The sequence below is a fragment of the Microtus oregoni genome, unplaced genomic scaffold (assembly GCF_018167655.1).
Source record: "Microtus oregoni isolate MIOR12 unplaced genomic scaffold, Mior012 000008F_ref0000371, whole genome shotgun sequence".
Taxonomy (NCBI): Eukaryota; Metazoa; Chordata; class Mammalia; order Rodentia; family Cricetidae; genus Microtus; species Microtus oregoni.
The window spans coordinates 54,021,803-54,043,934 of record NW_024543067.1 but is presented as its reverse complement, the minus strand read 5'-3'; the positions used below and the strand labels follow the sequence as shown (position 1 = coordinate 54,043,934).

The following is a 22,132-nucleotide window of genomic DNA, read 5'->3' as shown; positions in this document are numbered from 1 at the left end:
AAATAGTATTCCTTAATAATAGGCTTAATTAAATGCAAGATAAAACTAATAACAAATCTTGGAAATGGTAAGGAAAAGAAAAGACTTACTCTAAAAGTACTAAAAACAAATTTTAAAATGATTCAAAATTCCTTTATTAGAGTGTGAAAGAAATAAGAATTTCATTAATTAAGATAGAATGCATCTATATTCCAAATTATCATACAGTGAGTTTAAGCACTACATTAAAACAGGATAATGCCTAGGGAGAAAAGTATTCTCAATATTATTCCAGGGAGTATTTTAAGTAACTATAAAGTGCCCACATTCTGTGTAGCCACAGGCAGAATCATGTATTCTCCATTCAAAATTTCCATCTTCTCAGAGTTTTTCTCAAGGCCATTTTTACATCTTTGTTCCTCAAACTGTAGATTAAGGGGTTCATCATGGGAACCACATTGGTGTAAAAGACAGAAGAGGTTTTTCCTTGATCCATAGATGAAGAAGAAGATGGTTTAAGATACATGAATGCCCCTGATCCAAAGAACAGAGAAACAGCAATTATGTGTGAACTGCAGGTACTGAAGGCCTTGGACCTACCCTCGGCAGAGTTGATACGGAAGATACTGGAGAGAATGAAGCCATAAGAGATAAAGATAGTGATGCTGGGAACAATAATGTTTATGCCCACCACAATGAACACTACAAGCTCATTAACGTAGGTGCTGGTGCAGGAGAGCTGCATCACAGGAAGGATGTCACAGAAGTAATGGTTGATAGTGTTTGCATCACAGAAGGTCAGTCTCATCATACATCCTGTGTGAGCCATGGCACCAGAAAATGCCATTGCGTATGTACAAAGCATAAGGTTCAAACATAATTTAGGGGACATGACAACAGCATACAAGAGTGGATTACAGATAGCCACATAACGATCATAGGCCATTGTTGTCAGGACATAACATTCAGAAATGACAAAGAAACAAAAGAAATAGAGCTGGGTCAAACATCCCATATAAGTAATGACATTCTTACTTAATATAAAGTTCATCAACATTTTTGGTGTGAACACAGTAGAATAACAGAGGTCTATGAAGGACAAGTTAAAGAGGAAAAAGTACATTGGGGTGTGAAGGTGTGAATTTAGTACAATTAGAATTATCAAACACAAATTCCCAAATGCAGTAACGATATACAATGCTAAAAACACAAAGAACAGAGGTATTTGGAGATCACGCTGGTCTGTTAATCCTACCAGAATGAATTCAGTCACCAAAGAAACATTTTCAGAAGCCATGTTTCACCAAATGAATCTGCAGAAACAGGAAAAATTATCCCATTAGAAAATGATGCCCTCTTTCTATCATGATTCCATGATGTGTGGGTTGGAAATCTGTTAGAATGACCACTCCTGAACACATAAGTTGTATGGAGTATAGCCAAATTATCATACACAGGTAAGGACAGATGTAAAAAATGTAAATATAATTTATAGAAAAATGATGAATGAGAATAGAGAAGAGAAACATTCTATATCATATAGTTTATTCCTCCATGCGATTCTTCCCCACACAAACAAATACAGAGGCCTATGTGCTGGCAACTAAAGCTGAACATAGATACAAATTTGTCTGAGCTATATCTAGGTATACAGCTAAGAGAATTTTTTAAGTACTAAAAAAACACAGAAAATCATGAACATACAAAAGTTTAAGTCCTGTCGATGGAGACGTATCCTGCAAGTTGGATGACCACTACAATTTTTAACATTCTCCATATACATTTTCTTGCATAATTTCACTTAAGTCCCTGAATCACACAAGACAGGGAAAAACTGGTATGTTGCAATCCATCTCATATTAAGGATGTTCATATATGAAGAAAATCAACATATCAGCAAATTTCAGAGATTCCTTACCTTTGCTTTTCAGTGTTTTAGAAGAGCTATTTTGAATTCAAAAGTATTGGTTCTTTGTTTCTAATCATAGAATGTAGTTAAGACTTAACACCTGATATACTCTAGAAATACTTCTTAAGTAGAGATGATATTTGTGATTAGTCATTTGAGTGTTCTCCAACAGCATAGGAAATAACTTTATGATCCTCACACTGCTAGATAAAGCTAGGTTTTTAATGTGACATGACTGGCTTAATCCACTTGCTTATAAGTGAGGTAGAATATAGTTACTCCCTTTGCAAACGAATAGCATTTGAATATATAAAGGAATTGAGGGGGTTGCAATTATACCTTGTATATAGTATGCCTTTGGTTTCCAACAGACTCAAAATTTTATGCAAGTTTCTCTCTTGGGAAAAATATTCCCTCTTGCAGAGATGTAAAGACAAACCTTTAATTTACCCAGTTATCTTGATCTCTATAGAGGAATATGTTGTTGGATTAATTGCCTCTTCACTTTAAGAATTTCTAGGTTAATATACTCTACGCCTCCTAATTACTTTCTCCTAAAAATTTTAAGGATTTGAGTAAATGAGTTCAAGACTTATAACCTACAGAATGTCAATGATATATATTTTAAAAGATTATAAAGAAGTAGTTACTTCTAAAACCCACTGGACACTTCTATCTGAGAACCATGCTTAGTCAGTAGTGGAACATATAATTTTATTATCTCAATACTATATTTTAGAAGAAAATATTTTCATTTCATGAAATTCAATTGATATATTTTTCTCCTATAAGTTTTTCTTTTATATTCTATATTATTTGTCTATTCCTAAATCACAAATCTTTTCTCTTTTCATAGACTCATCCAAAACAAAAATTTTAGGAAAATAAAATATAATTGTATCAAGCAATTTTTCTTCCTCCAGCACTCCCATGCTCATACTTTATCTTCCTCCCAAATTAATGATCTTTCTCTTTGCTTTTCTTTGACTTACTATGTTAATAATATGTAACTAATTATATAATATAGTACACATTATGTAATATATTTTTGTGTATTGATATTATTATATTAGTAATAATAATTTTCATTTTATTACATTGTTAATTATAAAATAGACTGTAAATCGTATAATATAAATATATTTCATAGATATAAATTAATCCAGTCTTAGAAAGATAAATATTATTTTATCCCTCTTCTGTTCTTAATATTTTATATAGATACATACAATTATATATGTACAGTTGATAGGAATGTAGGGAAAAAAACAGACATAATAGATGCTAGCATGCAGAGATGAAAAACAGTCTGGTGAATAGGTCTGGATGAAATATCCTCAGGGAGTCTCAGGCTTTATATGAAAAACTTTTTATATCATATATTACTATATAGTGCCAACTTTAAAAATTAATACTTTCTACCTGATGTTACATATTTAACAGATTTGCATGTAAATTTACATATAACAGCTTTAAGCATTTTGTATTCAATGTGAAATATCTTAATATTAAAAAATAGGCCTTTTAACATTTGAAAAAATAAAGATTTACAAAAACCATATACAGACAGTATACACTCAGAAACAAATACAAACAAGACTTATTTGAAATTTATGTAACTCACACAGTTCAAAAAATATATTAATTAATTAATCAGGATATACACATGTTTGTAAGCTGAAGGGCATTGTCTTTTGTCTCTGCAGAATCAATAAAATTTTCACTTAAAATTGAATTTATATAACTCATACAATACAAAAATAAATTAATTAATTAACCAATCAGGTTATACAACTGCTTGTATTTGGTAACTGAAGGACATTTTCTTTTGTCTCTGCAGAATCAACAAAACTTTCATGTAAACTTGATCTTTCTACTAAGAGGTAAACTATACACAAGGATGAAACAGATTGGCAGATCATTTGCTTATTATGGAATATTCTATACATCTTTAATAAACTCTGTATCATATTCTCATTCATTTTTGTATAAAGCTTGCAACCTGGATATTAGCTGGACAGATTGGTTTCAATTCATCCAACTGAGACTGGATCACAGTTGAGAGGGTACAACACACGTTGGACTCCATTAATTCTAAAGAGTATCTAATGTGCTCCCAGTGGCATACACATTTGGATGAAACACTTTAAATAGAAGCTTAACACCTTGTAGTTTATTTAGTTATTCCAAGAAAATCATGTTGCTACTTTCAAAGAGGCCAGGCGCACTCCTTTAATCCTCAGGCAGATCTCTGTTAGTTTGAGGCCAGCCTGGTCTACAAGATCTAGTTCCTGGATAAGCTCCAAATCTATCAAGAAACCCTGTCTTGAAAAATAAATAAAAAAGTACTATCTTAAAAAAGCATCCCTTCTGGTTCTACCATAACTGCACCTCAGGGAATGCTGCTGTTTTAGATGGTGTACCATTAACCCCCAAAGATGACTCTTGCATTCACTTGAAATTCTACATGAGACGTTTCTATGGTTAAAGCTATTCCTTACAGAAAAATTAGTAATTTCAACTTAAATTGAATTTTTCCATTTGAAAATAATTAGTTCCTTCTTGAAACTTTAGAAACTTGGTAGCTATTTGAATCTTTCAAATTTATTTTAATATGTGAAAAAATTTATATTGATTAGTCAAGATACCACCATCTTAAAACTTTAAGCAATCTAATATATTCACGAATAGGGATCCCTTAATAATGATGGGTTTTCTACTGCACCATGTAAGAAAGATAGGGTTGGTGATATCCTCAGAACACTCAGTCAACAACTTCCACCATTCTCATTGAGGAGGTGTCTGCCCTACTAAAACTGAAAAATGTTAGAAGATTTTCCTTGCTTTCATTGTCTTCTGCATTAACTTAAAGGAGGAATGTGATGTTGAAGCACTCTTTTCTTTCATTTTCTTTGTTTATAAGAGATAAATTCAGGTGTTCTGTGTGTAGATGTGCAAAGGCTCATTCACTCTAAAAGTCTCAAAAGAATCAGCTTTCATTAGCACCTCATACACATTGACAAATCTGCATAAACAGATCTGTCATACAACTGGATAATGTTACAACGGAAATTTTCCATTTTCACAGTTTCTAATCCTATATAACCTGTGTAGCACTTAAAAAATAATGCTAATTAAAATATTTGGCTATTTTTAGTTATTTTTATTAAAAATATTCATATGGTTTTTTTGTCAAATAATTGAAAAGCATTCTTCAAATGATCTTCAAATACAGATTAGGATTGCTTTTTCCTATTGTTCATGAAGTTTCTTATTTTGTGTCTTTGAAAGTGCAATTTACAACATCTATTAACTTTTTTACATCATCCCCTGGTGAGCAAAATATCTCCTTTAATTGCCAATTGTACAGATATATCAGACTCCTTAAAAACTATGGCAAATATCTTATTTTGTACCTTTATGTAACGTCTTATGTTTCTTTTGGTCAAATTTTTGTATCTGGATGCAAGTATACCAGCATACATTGCACTCTTAATATCTAACTATATGTGCAGGGCACCAGGATGCTGAGAAATTTAAGACACTAAAAACAAAGACGATACTGCATGATAAGAAGACTTCCAATGTTCATGAATTCATAGTTTTAATATTGTGAAGATGGCCATAATACTAAAAGCAATCCACAATTCAATAAAATCTTCATAAAAATTCTCCACTACAATTTTTCATAGAAATCGAAAACCCATGAACACACCTTCTCCATACATGGTTATGTTAAATAACTTAAATAAATCTTAGTTGGGGTTTTGGGTAGAATTTTGAACAACTTCTGAAGCTGCCCTAAACAAACTTTGTCAAATTAGTGTAATTTACAAAAAAGAGGTGACTATTATGAAATAAAATATTTATCAACTCTGAAGTGTTGAAGATGGCCTTGTCATGGAATATTCATCATTAACACAAGATGTAATTCATATGTGAATAAAAATAAACACCTCATTCTTAATAATGCATGGAATTTCCCTTTTAGAGCTGATATGTTTGATATATTTCTCATAAAACTGCTACAGGGGCTGAGATAATGGCTCAGTGAGTAAAGCCCTTGCGGCTCAAGTATGGGAATGTCGGTTCAGATCACCAGAATCCACACAAAGCTTTGTGTGCTAGCTCAAAACTGTCATAACAATATTCTGAAACTGAGAGGAGAGGCGAATGCTTAGAAGTGAATGTGGTACCAGCAGGGGAAACCTGTCTTTGAATAACAAAAATACCCTATCCCCAAAACAAGATGGAAAAAGCATACTGACATCCAAGCCTTCTACAGACCTCCATTTGTTCTTTGTGGCATACACACACACACACACACACACACACACACACACACACACAAAGACACAAATGTCTTTCTGCATCTCTCTCTTAACTCAAACATACTAGAAACAACATATGTATTAAAATAATTTTATTTAAATTATCAGTAATTACATTGTAATTCTTCTTGCTGTTAATACATATAATATACCAATATGTTTATGGTTATGCAAAAAGTACTTCATTAACATTAAGAATCTCTGATCTAGTACATGGTTGAGTGACTAGAGTCTATGATTTTGTAACTCATATTTTTTGATTAGCTTTTGCCAACTTGACACAAACTAAGTCACCTGGAAAGACAGAACTTCAATAGAGGGAATGTTTCCTCTAGATTTGCCTATGAATGTGAATTTGGAGGCAACTTTGTTGTACATGATTTATATCAGAGTGTCCAGACCATTGTAAGATGAAATAATCCTGGGCGGGTGTAAGCAAAACCACCCTCTGAAAACAAACCACTGAGAAGCATTCCTCCATATTCTCTGCTTCAGCTCTACTTCCAAATTCTTTCCTTCACTTCCATAACTGATATACTGTAAGCTACATGACAGAGAAACCATTCCCCTCCTCCAAGTTGCTTTTTTCCTGTGTTTTGTCAGAAAAATAGAGAAGCATCTTTTCATTGCTTAAGACCAGGAAATAGTTTCTTTATGTTGTTTCTATTCATTAACTTCAGTCTCATAATTTGATGAAAAACAAATAGAAATTTTGTTTTATCATTACAGATACACATTTCAGCACATCATGCTGAATCTTAAGTTTCTCTGACTGGTAATATTTTCTTTCAGCTCAATTAGTCAAAAACAATTACTAACATTTTCTTAGGAGAAACATGAAATACAGAGCTGCCAAATAAATGTGTTCACAAAATAAAACTATACATGAACTCAAAAGTACAGCCATGAAGACATTGAACCCAGTCAAACCTTCCACCTTGCCAAGGTTTGTTTTAGGGCAACTTTAACATCTTTATTTCTCAAACTGTAGATTAAGGGATTCATCATAGGAACTACATTGGTATAGAAAACAGAAGAGATCTTTGCTCCATCCACAGATCCAGCAGAGGAGGGTTTGAAATACATAAATGCACCTGGACCAAAAAACAGAGAAAGAGCAATGATATGGGAACTGCAAGTGCTAAAGGTTTTGTACCTGCCCTCAGAGGAACTGATGCGGAAGATGCTTGAAAGGATGAAACAATAGGAGATTAAAATGATAGGAGTGGGAACAATGATGTTGATCATGACTACAACATAAGCTACAAGTTGATTAACATAGGTGCTAGTACAGGAAAGCTGGAGCAATGGGAGGATATCACAGAAATAGTGATTAATGGTGTTTGCATTACAGAAGGTTAATCTCAGCATGCATACAGTGTGAGCTACAGCATCAGAAAATGCCATCAAATATGAACCAAGCATTAGATTTAAACAGACTTGAGGGGACATGACAACATTATACAAAAGTGGATTACAGATAGCCACATAGCGATCATAGGCCATTGAAGTCAGCACATAGCATTCAGAAACAACAAAAAAACAGAAGAAATAGAGCTGAGTCATACATTGCATATAGGAAATGACATTTCTCCTTAGTACGAAGTTCATCAACATTTTTGGAGTTAACACAGAAGAATAACAAAAGTCTATAAAGGACAAGTTAAAGAGAAAAAAATACATAGGTGTGTGAAGATGTGAATTCAGCAAAACTAGAATCATCAAACCCAAATTTCCCAATGCAGTGACCATATACACTGCTAGAAAGACAAAGAAAAGTGGCATTTGGAGATCAGGCTGGTCTGTTAATCCTACCAGAATGAATTCAGTCACCAAAGAGATATTTACTGCATCCATTCTTCTCCAAGGCAATCTGTAGACACACACACACACAAAAAAAAGAGTTATATTAGGCGATGATCCACTAGACATTGATCCTCATCACCTGTGATTTATTTTCTGGAAACGTTTTTCCTAGACCCAAGTATGTATGCAGAATCAATTTTTAAAATCACAAGCAAATTATTTTACAGTCTTAAGGCCAGCAGTATCAAATTTCAATTCAAGAAGAAGAAGGGAATAAGAAAGATTCAACCCTCATCCACCTAATTTGTTCTTTACTAGAGCTCTCTTTACATCAATGTACCCTGAAGTAAGAGTCTTGGCATGCCAGATCTGGCTTCTGATGCTACAGATTCTACTCTTCTATGGCATGAATTATAAGCATGTGTCTAAAATAAAACTGTAAAAACAAGATTGATATATTTTCTGTACATGTCACAAAGTCATGAATCCTAAAGATTTGAGTTCTGCCCACACAAATGAACCTTAATAGAGATGCTGCAATTCCAAAAGGCATCAACACCTCTTACCACTCGCTGATTTGGAAATGCTTTCTTCTGCTACTTTCACTTAGCCTCAAGTGTGTAGAATAGGGAAGAGACAGCATTTCATAGGAAGGCCTATTACTATGCCTGGAATCCATAGTCTCTCTCGCTCTCTCTCTCTTCCCTCCTCTTGTTTTCTCCTTCTCCAGTTCTTCTTTCATGCAATGCCTATGAAACACATATAATAACTCCTCCCCCTACTCTTCCCAGCTTTCCTACACCTCCCTCTTCCCTTGATCTATGTCCCCTGTGTTTACCTTCAGAGAGGAGCAAGCCTCGAAGAGACAAAAACAAACATGACAAAATAAGCTGCAGTTATACAAGGCAAAAAGCCATCATATTGAAAGTGGACAAGGTAACCCAAAAGGTGGAAAAGAGAACCAAGAGCAGACAAAAGAGTCAGAAATAAACCCATTCCCTTTCCTAGAAATCCCAGCCCAATCCTTGAAGATCTTTTGGGTTCCAATTTATCCCTGTTTATCTTGTTGTTGTTTTTTTTTTTTTTTTTTTTTTTTTTTTTTTTTTTTTTTTTTTTTTTTTTTTGGTTTTTCAAGACAGGGTTTCTCTGTGGCTTTGGAGCCTGTCCTGGAACTAGCTCTGTAGACCAGGCTTGTCTCGAACTCACAAAGACCCGCCTGCCTCTGCCTCCCGAGTGCTGGGATTAATGGCGTCTGCCACCATCGCCCGGCTTTTCCTGTTTATCTTGTAGAAATATTTCAGGTTCCAAGAATTCATATCTTGTTATTCCAGCAACATATAGTCAAGACTTAATGCCTGAAATGTTCTGAAATGATTCGTGAATTTAAAATAAAATTATTTGAGATTAATACTTCAAGTCTTTACTCAAAGAAAAAAACTGATCTGTACTAATATCATCACACTGCCAGATGAGAAGGCTCTAAAGATTTCATGTGAGCTTCGCTGTAGAATACTTTTGCTTATAATCATGGTTGCAGTGTGCCTGCCTCTTTCCCAAAGATTAGCATTTAATTTAATAAGGATCTTGGGGATTATGTAACACTCCAGATGATAATCTGTTTTTAGATCTTGAGGGATTCAAAATTAGTCTTGTATTTTCTCTTCACTCTGTGGTGTCATTCCCTAGTGGATGTAAAAAGACAAATTCTCAACTCCCCAATTATCTCACCCTCTGTAGGGAATCTGTGACTTAGATTCCTTTCTGCATTTAAATGAGAATTGTTCACATTGTACTCTGCTTACCAAGTTCTGTATCTGGTAGGGGTAGAGTGTTGTAGTATGGTACCTTCAGTATTGTGTCACACAAAACACAATAGGAGATTCTTCTAATGACTTATATATCTTGAGTCATTGTTACTAATAAAACACTTACTAGAAATTTTTATTTGATTATCCTGTTAGGCCAATGAGTCTTTTTTTTTATTTTTTGCATACAGTCATTCTGAAAAAAAAATTCTTTCACTGTTAGATGCAGTATTAGTTATTTTCTTGTTGGTGTGTTAAAGGCCTGACAGAAGAAGAACAAAAAAAATGGTTTATTTGGGATTATTGCCTGTGGATATATCCCATAATGGTAGGAAAGCTATCACATCAGGTAGCATTCTTTGTGAATTCACAAAGAATCCACATCCAAGTATCACAAATAAGAATTTCACAGTTGAGATTCTTTATTCACTATCTTTAATGTGCCTTCTCACATCTCCATTATTGGGAACTAAAACATTACTGAAAGTTAACCTCTCTGGCTACAGTATTTTATTGTTTTTAATATTCTGTTTTCTAGATTATTTTATTAATTTCCTTTTAGGCTATTCATTGTTAAAACATGAAAATGCAATTTTTATTATTGACAGATATTTTATGAAATTTCCTTTCTAATTACATGTATTTTTGTTGAATCATTATGATTTTCTCTATAATACTACATTCTCTGAGAACAAATATCATTATTCTTCATACTTTATAGTATGGTGTATTTTGTGTATTTTCCTTGCCTAGTGGCCTCATCAATAACTACTTGAAATTTGCGGGTAAATGGATGGATCAAGAAAAAAACATACTGAGTGAGGTAACCTAGATGCAGAAATACAAATATAATATTTACTCACTCATGAGTGGCTTCTAGACATAAAGCAAAGAAAAACCAGCCTTTTTAATTCTAAGAGTAGGCCATGATTTCATGAGTGGGACAAACAAGTATAGTAACAGTCTCTGGGAAAACCACTTTAGTCTCCAAGTTGAAAACAGAGGCTGACCCATCACCACAAGGGGAAAAGCACTATTATGGAAAATAAACATATGTTGTGTTGTGGGCAAAAGAGAGAGAGAGAGGGAGGGAGACGGAAAATGGTTCATTTCCTGCAGAAGGAGGCATATCTGATGAAGTGAAAGTGGTGAAGAGAGGGTTTAGATGGGTGGTTTTATTGTTAATCAGGATTATGGTGATGTCTACGCATGGGTTGCTGCTGCTGCCTATGTGTGGTTTCATGATACTGATGCAACCACAGTCTGTGCTGGTGTTGTTGGCTCCTGATATCATGAAGGCCTAGAGGACAGGGCTGTAGAAAGTTTCCCTACCCGTTATGGGTGCAAAACTAGAAAGAACCGGTCCTGCCACTCACCTGCTGAAGCACTCAGAAGAAAGGGTCCTATACCATACCTCATCTGGCCAACACCATAGAGTTGACACTGTTCATGGGATCATGGGTAAGCTGGCCCTGAGGGTGTGACAATAGGAGACCAGGCCATGCCCCCCTCATCTGCCATGTGGTGACATGGGAGATGAAAATATGGCCTCTTCTCTTTATCTCTAGCTACCTGCAGCAGATAGGGGACCTGACCCAAACCATCACCAGATGCAGTAATTGGGTAAGGTTTCTGCACCTTACCTGAACAGCACAGCAGAGTTGACCCTGTAGATATAGACATGGTGAGATAGCCCTTAGGGTATGAGATGGGTATAGCTGGTATTGCCTCTTTCACCTACAGTATGATGGTGGGGGTGAGGAAACAAAGCCCTATTTCCATGCACCTACTACCTCCAACTGACCAGGGTACTGACCCTCCCCTTAACCAGCTGCAACATTCAGAAAATTGGACCCTGTACCTCATTTTGGCAGCATTGCATAGCTGACCCTGTTGACAGGGGCATATGTAAGCTAACCCCAAGAACATGAGTACAAAAGATCTGGTCACAATCCTCATCTGCCATATGGTCCTGATGTGGAGGTCCCCTCTGTATTCTGTAATTAACATTAATGAATAAAAAAACAGCTTCAGACCTATAGCAAGGCAGAACTTGGGAAGGCAGGGAAAGCTAGGGTGAGTGCTGGGAGAAAGGGTGGAGTCAGAGAGAAACCATGGAGCTACTGGAGACAGATATGTTAAAAACTTTGCTGGTAGGCCATGACCTTGTGGTGATGCACAGATTACTACAAATGGGTTAAATTAAGAAGAATTAGCCAATAAGAAGTTAGAGCTAATGGGTCAATCAGTGTTTTAATTAATACAGTTTCTGTGTGATTATTATAGGTCTAAGCTAGACAGGCAGAACCAAAAAGCAACCTTGCAAGTCCTTGAAACAAATTGACACCCATGTGAACAACTAAAATCTGTGTAAAAGCTGAAAAAGCTTGAAAAAGAATTATAGACACAAAAATACAGAGTTTAACACAGCTTCTTGCTGTTTGCTGGTGGCATGCCACAGCTCCCTGAAGAGAGGTTTTCCTGATTATGCGAGCTCCACCAGCTGGACTGGGCGGGCAAGCAGAAAGTACTGTATATATCATATTAATGGCGCAGCTTAAGTTTTAAGGAACACTTAACATTTTAAATAGTGTTCCTGGACAATAAGGAACTACAGATATGCAAAAAGGACAAATCAAGATGAGTCATAATTTTGGATGAATGTACATAGGTTTGGAAGAGAGAAGAAAGAGTATAGAGAGTCATAAAAATTAGTAAAGTCTTTAAAAAGACAGAATACAGATTATCATAGATTGACAGCAGTAAAGAAATATAAGCCATGTAAAAAGGAAAAATTCATAGTCTGAATTATTTAGATATCTTTAAATTTTTTATTGTGAATGAGCTAATACAAGAAGATATTCCATTGTATGGGCTGCTCAGCTAAACCAGCATGTATATTATAAAGGTATGATGACTTCTAAATATGAGTTGAAGGATATGTTGCTTTGGAAAAGAGGTTCTTCACTTGTTTCCACAGAGGATGAGAACCTGTGGATTGATGCCATACTGGTGAAGTTTGAGAGACCACAATCCAGTGAGAAGTTGCCGTGAATATGCTCAAAAAATTACTTTGCTCAATAAACAGCAGGAAGAAGTTTGAACAGTACTGCATCCATAGTTCAAAATATTGTTTGTAACTTTTTTTTTTTTTTTTACATTTAAAGGGGGATATGCTATAGAGATGGAAACTTTGCATTGGTATGGATTTTGGTTTGTTGATACATATTTAAGGTTAATTTTGTTATATGAATATGTATTTCTGATCTTGATTAAGGTATTGTATTTGTGTAGATCATTTAAAAACATAATGTAATAGGTAGTCATCTATATAATCAAGCTTGTAGTCATGATAGCTAGATTTTTTAATGTACAGAGATGCACTTCAGATGGACCGAGATTCTTCAAACAGAATATGGCATTTAAAATGTTTTAATAGGCCATCCTACAAGGGGCTATACTGCCCAAACCGCCTCTCTCTTCCTATCCCATTCAGCTACATCCAGATCCCCACAGCCCCTGTCTCCCTCCCTCCCTCCCTTCTTTGGGGCATAGTGCCTCCCTGCTCAGCCTGCTAGGGTGCTGGGACTGAACCCGAACCGGAAGGACAAAGGGGTGGCCGGTAGCTCCTTTGTTCCCATAGCCTGCCAGCAGCAAGCGGGGTGGGCCCTTTGTTCGCGAGCTAACCAAGCAGCGCATAGTTTCAATCTGGGCACTGAGTGAAACATCATTGTGGTGAGTGAGAGCTGCAGCAGCTGGGAACATACTTCAGCCCGCCCACACTTCCTGGCCATCCTACAGGGGCTATACTGCCCATACCGCCGCTCTCTACCTATCCCATTCAGCTTATATCCAGATCCGCACAGCCCTGTCTCCCTCCCTCCCTCCCTTCTTTGGGGCATAGCGTCTCCCTGCTCAGCCTGCTAGGGTGCTAGGACCGAACCTGAACCGGGAGGACAAAGGGGTGGCCGGTAGCTCCTTTGTTCCCATAGCCTGCCAACAGCGAGCGGGGTGGGCCCTTTGTTCGCGAGCTAACCAAGCAGCACATAGTTTCGATCTGGGCACCGAGTGAAACATCATTGTGGAGAAACATCTCTGGGGAGTGACATCACTGGGAAGGTACATCAGTGGGCAAGAAGACCTGATCCTGTAAAAGAAGACCCAAAGGGGAGTATTGGGAGGAAGAGATGGGCAGACACCAATGCAGGAATTCTCCCAACAATCTGAAAAACAACATGAAACCACCAGAAGCCAGTGACCCCACAACAGGAGGACATGAACACCTTAATCAAGAAGTAGAAAAAACTGACTTCATGAAAGTGATTGACACCCTTAAACAGCATATAAAAAACGCCCTTATAGAAATGGATGAGAAGTATAACAGAAAGTTCGAGGAATTGAGTAAATCAGTGAATGATACCCTAGGAAACCAAGGAAAAACAATCAAGCAAATAAGGGAAACAGTTCATGACTTGAAAACTGAAATGGAGGCAAAGAAGAAAACACAAACAGAGGGCCGGCTGGACATGGAAAATCTAGGTAAACGAATAGAGACTACAGAATCAAGTATAACCAGCAGAATACAAGAGATAGAAAAAGAATCTCAGATTCTGAGGATAACATAGAGAAAATAAACGCTCTGATCAAAGAAAACAGCAAGTCCAACAAACTCTCATCACAAAACATTCAGGAAATATGGGACACAATAAAAAGACCAAACCTAAGAATAATTGGAGTAGAAGAACGAGAAGAAGTGCAGCTCAACGGTACAGAAGATATACTTAATAAAATTATAGAAGAAAACTTTCCCAACCTGAAGACAGATGTACCTATGAAGGTTCAAGCAGCATACAGAACACCAAATAGGCTGGATCAAAAGAAAACATCCCCTCGCAATATAATAATCTAAACACAAAATATACATAATAAAGGAAGAAGATTAAGAGCCACAAAGGAAAAAGGCCAAGTTACTTATAAAGGTAAACCTATCAGAATTACACCTGACTTCTCTATGGAAACCATGAAAGCCAGAAGGTCCTGGATAGATGTACTCCAAAAACTAAGAGACCACGGATGCAAGCCCAGACTACTATATCCAGCCAAACTTTCATTCACTATAAATGGAGAAAACAAAATTTTCCAGGATAAAAACAAATTTAAACAATACGTAGCCACAAATCCAGCCTTACAGAAAATAATAGAAGGAAAATCGCTAAAAAAGGAGTCCAACAATGACCACAATAACTCAGACATCTAGAGACTCTTCACCAGCGCAAATCAAAGAAGGAAAACACACAAAACCTACTACTAAAAAAGTGACCGGAGTTATCAACCACTGGTCATTAATATCACTTAATATCAATGGGCTCAACTCACGTATAAAAAGGCACAGGCTAAGAGATTGGATAAGAAAACAGGATCCAACATTCTGCTGTCTACAAGAAACACACCTCAACCACAAAGACAGGCACCTACTCAGAGTAAATTGCTGGGAAAAGGCTTATCAAGAAAATGGACCTAAGAAACAAGCAGGTAGGGCCATACTAATTTCTAACAAAGTTGACTTCAAACTTAAATCAATCAGAAGAGATGGAGAGGGACATTTTATACTCATAACAGGAACAATTCATCAGGAAGAAGTCTCAATCCTGAATATCTATGCCCCTAATATAAACACGTACGTAATAGAAACATTACTAAAACTCAAGGCAGCCATCAAACCGCACACACTAATAGTAGGAGAAGTCAACACTCATCTCTCACCAATGGACAGGTCAATCAGACAGAAACCTAACAGAGAAATTAGAGAATTAATGGAGGTAATGAAGCAAATGGAGTTAACAGACACCTATAGATTATTCCACCCAAAGAGGAAAGAATATACCTTCTTCTCTGCAGCTCATGGAACCTTCTCGAAAATTGACCACATACTTGGTAACAAAGCTAACTTACACAGTTACAAAAAAATATTAGTAACCACCTGTGTCTTATCAGATCACCATGGATTAAAGTTAGAATCCAACAACAATGCTACCCCCAGAAAGCCTACAAACTCATGGAAACTGAACAGTCAACTACTGAACCATACCTGGATTAAGGAAGAAATAAAGAAAGAAATTAAAGTCTTCCTTGAATTCAATGAAAATAAAGAAACAACATACTCAAACTTATGGGACACTATGAAAGCAGTCCTGAGAGGAAAGTTCATAGCACTAAGTGCCCACCTAAAGAAAACAGAGAAAGCACATATTGGAGACTTAACTGCCCACTTGAAAGGTCCAGAAAAAAAAAAGAAGCAGACTCACCTAGGAGGAGTAGAAGACTGGAAATAATCAAACTGAGGGCTGAAATCAACAAAATAGAAACACAGAAAACAATCCAAAGAATCAATGAAACAAAAAGCTGGTTCTGGGAGAAAATCAACAAGATTGATAAACCCCTATCCAAACTAGTCAAACGACAGAGAGAGTACACGCAAATTAATAAGTTCAGAAATGAAAAGGGGGACAAAACCACAGACACAGAGGAAATTCAGAGAGTCCTTAGATCTTTCTACAAAAGCCTGTATGCCACAAAACTGGAAAATATAAAAGAAATGGAGGCTTTTTTTAGATAAATACCATTTACCAAAACTAAACCAGGACCAGGTGAACAATCTAAACAGACCTGTCAGTCGCGAAGAATTAGAAGCTGTTATCAAAAACCTCCCTACCAAAAAAATCCCAGGACCAGATGGTTTCAATGCAGAATTCTACCAGAACTTCCAAGAAGACCTAATACCTATACTCCTTAATGTATTCCACAATATAGAAACAGAAGGGTCATTACCAAATTCCTTTTATGAAGCCACAATTACTCTGATACCAAAACCAATCAAAGACTCAACCAGGAAAGAGAACTACAGGCCAATCTCACTCATGAATATCGACACAAAAATCCTCAACAAAATACTGGCAAATCGAATCCAAGAACACATCCGAAAAATTATCCATTATGATCAAGTAGGCTTCATTCCTGAGAGCAGGGCTGGTTCAACATACGAAAATCTATCAATGTTATCCAGCATATAAATAAACTGAAAGAAAAAAAACCATATGATCATTTCATTAGATGCTGAAAAAGCATTTGACAAAATTCAACATCCATTTATGTTAAAAGTCTTGGAGAAATTAAGGGTACAAGGGTCATACCTAAATATAATAAAAGCTATATACAGCAAGCCAACAGCTAACATCAAATTAAACGGAGAGAAACTCAAAGCCATCTCACTTAACTCAGGAACACGGCAAGGCTGTCCACTCTTGCCATACCTCTTCAATATAGTGCTTGAAATTCTAGCAATAGCAAAAAGACAACATAATGGGATCAAGGGGATTCGAATTGGAAAGGAAGAAGTTAAACTTTCGTTATTTGCAGATGATATGATAGTGTACATAAGCGACCCCCAAAATTCCAACAAAGAACTTATACAGCTGATAAACAGCTTTAGTAATGTGGCAGGATACAAGATCAACTCCAAAAAATTAGTCGCCCTCTTATACACAAAGGATATGGAAGCAGAGAGGGAAATCAGAGAAGCTTCACCATTCACGATAGCCACAAACAGCATAAAATATCTTGGGGTAAATCTAACCAAGGAAGTGAAAGATCTATTTGACAAGAACTTTAAGGCATTGAAGAAAGAAATTGAAGAGGATACCAAAAAATGGATGGACCTCCCTTGCTCTTGGATTGGGAGGATCAACATAGTCAAAATGGCAATTCTACCAAAGGCAATTTATAGATTCAATGCAATCCCCATCAAGATCCCATCAAAATTCTTCACAGATCTTGAGAGGACAATAATCAACTTTATATGGAAAAACAAAAAACCCAGGATAGCCAAAACAATCCTATACAATAAAGGGTCTTCTGGAGGCATTACCATCCCTGACTTCAAACTCTATTACAGAGCTACAGTAATGAAAACAGTGTGGTACTGGCATAAAAACAGAGAAGTCGACCAATGGAATCGTATAGAAGACCCGGATTTTATCCCACAAACCTATGAACACCTCATTTTCGATAAAGGAGCTAAAAGTATACAATGGAAGAAAGAAAGCATCTTCAACAAATGGTGCTGGCACAACTGGATGTCAACCTGTAGAAGAATGAAAATAGACCCATATCTCTCACCATGCACAAAACTCAAGTCCAAATGGATTAAAGACCTCAATATCAGCCCGAACACACTGAACCTGATAGAAGAGAAAGTGGGAAATACCCTACAACAGATGGGCACAGGAGATCGCTTCCTATGTATAACCCCAGAAGCACAGACATTAAGGGCAACATTGAATAAATGGGACCTACTTAAACTGAGAAGCTTCTGTAAAGCAAAGGACATGGTCACTAAGACACAAAGGCATCCTACTGACTGGGAGAAGATCTTCACCAACCCTGCAACAGACAAAGGTCTGATCTCCAAAATATATAGAGAACTCAAGAAACTAGACTTTAAAATGCTAATTAACCCAATTAAAAAATGGGGCACTGAACTGAACAGAGAATTCTCAACAGAAGAAGTTCAAATGGCCAAAAGACACTTAAGGCCGTGCTCAACTTCCTTAGCAATCAGGGAAATGCAAATCAAAACAACTTTGAGATATCATTTTACACCTGTCAGAATGGCTAAAGTCAAAAACACCAAGGATAACCTTTGCTGAAGAGGCTGTGGATGAACGGGTACCCTCATCCATTGCTGGTGGGAATGCAATCTTGTGCAACCACTGTGGAAGTCAGTGTTTCGGTTTCTCAGGAAATTCGGGATCAACTTACCCCTGGACCCAGCAATACCACTCTTGGGAATATACCCAAGAGATGCTCTATCATATGACAAAAGCATTTGTTCAACTATGTTCATAGCAGTATTATTTGTAATAGCCAGAACCTGGAAACAACCTAGATGCCCTTCAATGGAAGAATGGATGAAGAAAGTATGGAATATATACACGCTAGAGTACTACTCTGCGGTAAAAAACAATGACTTCTCGAATTTTGCATGCAAATGGATGGAAATAGAAAACACTATCCTGAGTGAGGTGTCCCAGACCCAAAAAGATGAATATGGGATGTACTCACTCATAATTGGTTTCTAGCCATAAATAAGGGTCACGGAGTCTACAATAGGTGAATCTAAAGAAGCCAAGTAAGAAGGTGAACCCAAGGAAAAACATATAGTTATCCTCTTGGCTAAGGGAAGTAGACCAAATTGCCGGGGAGAAAATGGGATCTTGGGGGTGGGGTGGGATGGGGGTAAGGGGAGATGGGGAGAGAAAAGGTATAAGGGAAGGAGGGGGGACCTGGGGAAACAGGAGAATTGGGATAAAGGAAAGGTGGATAGGGGAGCACGGAACCACAATTCTTAGTTAAGGGAGCCACTTTAGGGTGGGCAAGAGACTTGACCCTAGAGGGGCTCCCAAGTGCCCAAGATGAGGTACCCAGTTAGTTCCTTGGGCAGCTGAGGATTGGGAACCTGAATTGACCCTATCCTATAGCAATACTGACGAATATCTTGCATATCATCATAGAACCTTCATCTGGTGATGGATAGAGATAGAGACAGAGACCCACACAGGAGCACTGGACTGAGCTCCCAAGGTCCCAATGAGGAGCAGAAGGAGGGAGAACATGAGCAAAGAAGTCGGGACCACGAGGCGTGCATCCACCCACTGAGACAGTGGAGCTGATCTACGGGGAGCTCACCAAGGCCAGCTGGACTGTGACTGAAAAAGCATGGGATAAAACCGGACTCTCTGAACATGGCGAACAATGAGGGCTGATGAGACACCAAGGACAATGGCAGGGGGTTTTGATCCTACTTAATGTGCTGGCTTTGTGGGAGCCTAGCCAATTTGGATGTTCACCTTCCTAGATATGGACGGATGGGGGAGGACCTAGGACTTACCACAGGGCAGGGAACCCGGACTGCTCTGTGGACTGGAGAGGGAGGGGGAGAGGAGTGGGGGGAGGGGGAGAAGGGTGGGAGGAGGGGAAGGGAAAAGGGAGGCTGGGAGGAGGTGGAAACTTGTTTTTTGTTTATGTTTTTTTTTCTTCTTTTCGCAATAAAAAAAAACTTAAAAAAATATTTTAATAACATCGGACATTTTATGGCAATGAGGCACATCTGCTCCTGGCAACACCAATTACTTCAAGAGGAAGATGGGCATCAAAGAGGCTCCATATGAAGTTTGATTGCCAGTTGGGCAAGAAACTATTCCTACCAGTACTGCTGAACCGACAAGCAGGACCCACAGAGAAATGACGTTGAACTTGCCTAAGTGTGACAATCTTTCAGGATCCTGATATACGAAAGAGGCTGCCAAACATTTTTCAGGACACAGAAAAATATGATGGACAAGCTGCCAATATAGGTCGAAAAGTATTTGAAATTTGCTGCTTCATGGAAAAGTTTCCTGGATACTATGAGTCTGTGGGCTGAAGATTGGATGCCACAACAGTACAGAAGAACTCTGTGTGACTGTCCAGGTAGCAAGATGTCTCTGTCATTTCTAGAGTTTTGGAATAGCTTACAATGTGCTTTCTTTTTACTTAGCTAATGTATCATTCTGGAGTCTTTGATGAAGTTGAAGAATTTATAGTTAAAGTTTTTCTTAGTAATAATAAAAGATAGAATAGATATAAATATTGTAAATATAATTCTTGCATGATAACTGTTTTGTTATATGTAATTTTACAATGTTAAAGTACTTACTTTTTATTTAAACAGAAAAGGGAAGGTGATATGGGAGTCCCCTCTGTATGCTATGATTACTATTAATGAATAAAGAAACTGCTTTGGACCAATGGAAAGGCAGAATTTAGGTAGGTAGGGAAAGATAGAATGAATGCTGGAAAAAGAAGGGTGGAGTTAAAGATAAACAATGGAGCCATGTAGACAGACATGCTGAAAATTTCTGGTAGTTCACAACCTCATGGTGATGCACAGACTACTAGAAATGGGTTAAATTAAGATGTAAGAGTTAGCCAATAAAAAGTTAGAGCAAATGGGCTAAGCATGTTTTAATAAATACAGTTTTGTGTGATTATTTCAGGTATAAGCTAGCCGGGTGCTCGGAATCCAACAAGCGTCCCTCCTTGCAACATGGTGCCATGGGAGTGGGGCAAGAGATGTCCCCTGCCTCTGTGTCTGAGGCAGGTGTAAGACCTGATCCTGAAGTCATAAAGGTGTGAGAGCTTCTCCTGTCCCTCACAAGCAGTAGTACTCAGGAGAGCAGGCCCTGCACCTCACCTGGGTTTCAAAATAGAACTGGCCCTGTTGGTGGAGATGTGAGAGATACAACTCCAAAGCAGTGACTGTGGGAGTGCTCTTCCTATTACCCATCTGTCGTATAGTAATATGGGAAGAGGAGAGATGTCTTCTTACTCCTAACCCCTCATTACCTACAATGGAAGAAAGAGGTGACTCTCCCACTTAACATCATAAGCACTCAGGAAAGTGGACCCTGCATCTCAACTGGACAGCAAAAGAGTTGTCCCTTTAGGCAGAGGGATGGGTGAGCTTGCCTTGAAGGTGTGAGAATGAGATAGCTGGCCACAACCACTGATCTGACATGTGGTGGTTAGGGGAAGAGAAAGAGAGCTTCCTTCCCTTGTCCTAGTCACTTGTAATAGGCAAGGGAGCTGACACTCCTGATTACTTATTGTAGCACTCAGGAAACTATGCCCTGTATCTTGCCTTGGAGCACAGTAGAGCTGATCCTATTGATGAGAGTGCAGTTGAACCTACTCTGAGAATGTAGGAATGGGAGATCTAACCCCACCCTTCATTTTTGATTATGGTGGTGTGGGTTAGGAAGAGATGCCTCCCTCTACTTGTCACCTGTGGCACGTGGGAGTGCTGGCCCTGAGCGCATAAAAGCAGAGCATCTCTTTCTGTCCCTAAACAGCTGCAGCACTCAGGAGAGTAACCATCCTATAGAAAGCAAGACATAGCATAGAACATACCTGAGAGGACATGGTAACCTTATACAGTAGTGGATTACATATAGCTGAATAGTGATCATAGGCTATTGAGGTTGACATGTAGCATTCAGAAATGACAAAAAAGAGAAAGAGAAACATCTGAGTCATGCACCCTACATAAGAGATAGTATTCTTCTCATAGACAAATTTCATCAGCTTTATGGGACAGGTGTTATAGATCTTAGATAAGAGTTTCCTGCTAATCTAAATGTAGTAAATTTGGCTATATGTGCATTTGCCAGGTGATTCCCACATCCAGCATCTTGATGGTTTGACGT

At 37.6% G+C, this 22,132-nt stretch overlaps 2 protein-coding genes across 2 annotated transcripts; both read right to left on the bottom strand.

Annotated features, from left to right (window-relative positions):
* Positions 1-343: 343 nt before the first annotated feature.
* LOC121451535 (olfactory receptor 8B8-like) lies at positions 344-1,276 on the bottom strand. Its single transcript, XM_041657145.1, has one exon. It carries the CDS (start codon positions 1,274-1,276, stop codon positions 344-346), a length of 933 nt encoding a protein of 310 aa, XP_041513079.1.
* A 5,867-nt stretch (positions 1,277-7,143) lies between these two features.
* LOC121451590 (olfactory receptor 8B3-like) lies at positions 7,144-8,076 on the bottom strand. Its single transcript, XM_041657264.1, has one exon. It carries the CDS (start codon positions 8,074-8,076, stop codon positions 7,144-7,146), a length of 933 nt encoding a protein of 310 aa, XP_041513198.1.
* Positions 8,077-22,132: the final 14,056 nt, after the last annotated feature.

Bases quoted from the DNA above. Each gene is read 5' to 3' on its own strand.
- LOC121451590 (XM_041657264.1), bottom strand. From the start codon at position 8,076: ATGGATGCAGTAAATATCTCTTTGGTGACTGAATTCATTCTGGTAGGA.
- LOC121451535 (XM_041657145.1), bottom strand. From the start codon at position 1,276: ATGGCTTCTGAAAATGTTTCTTTGGTGACTGAATTCATTCTGGTAGGA.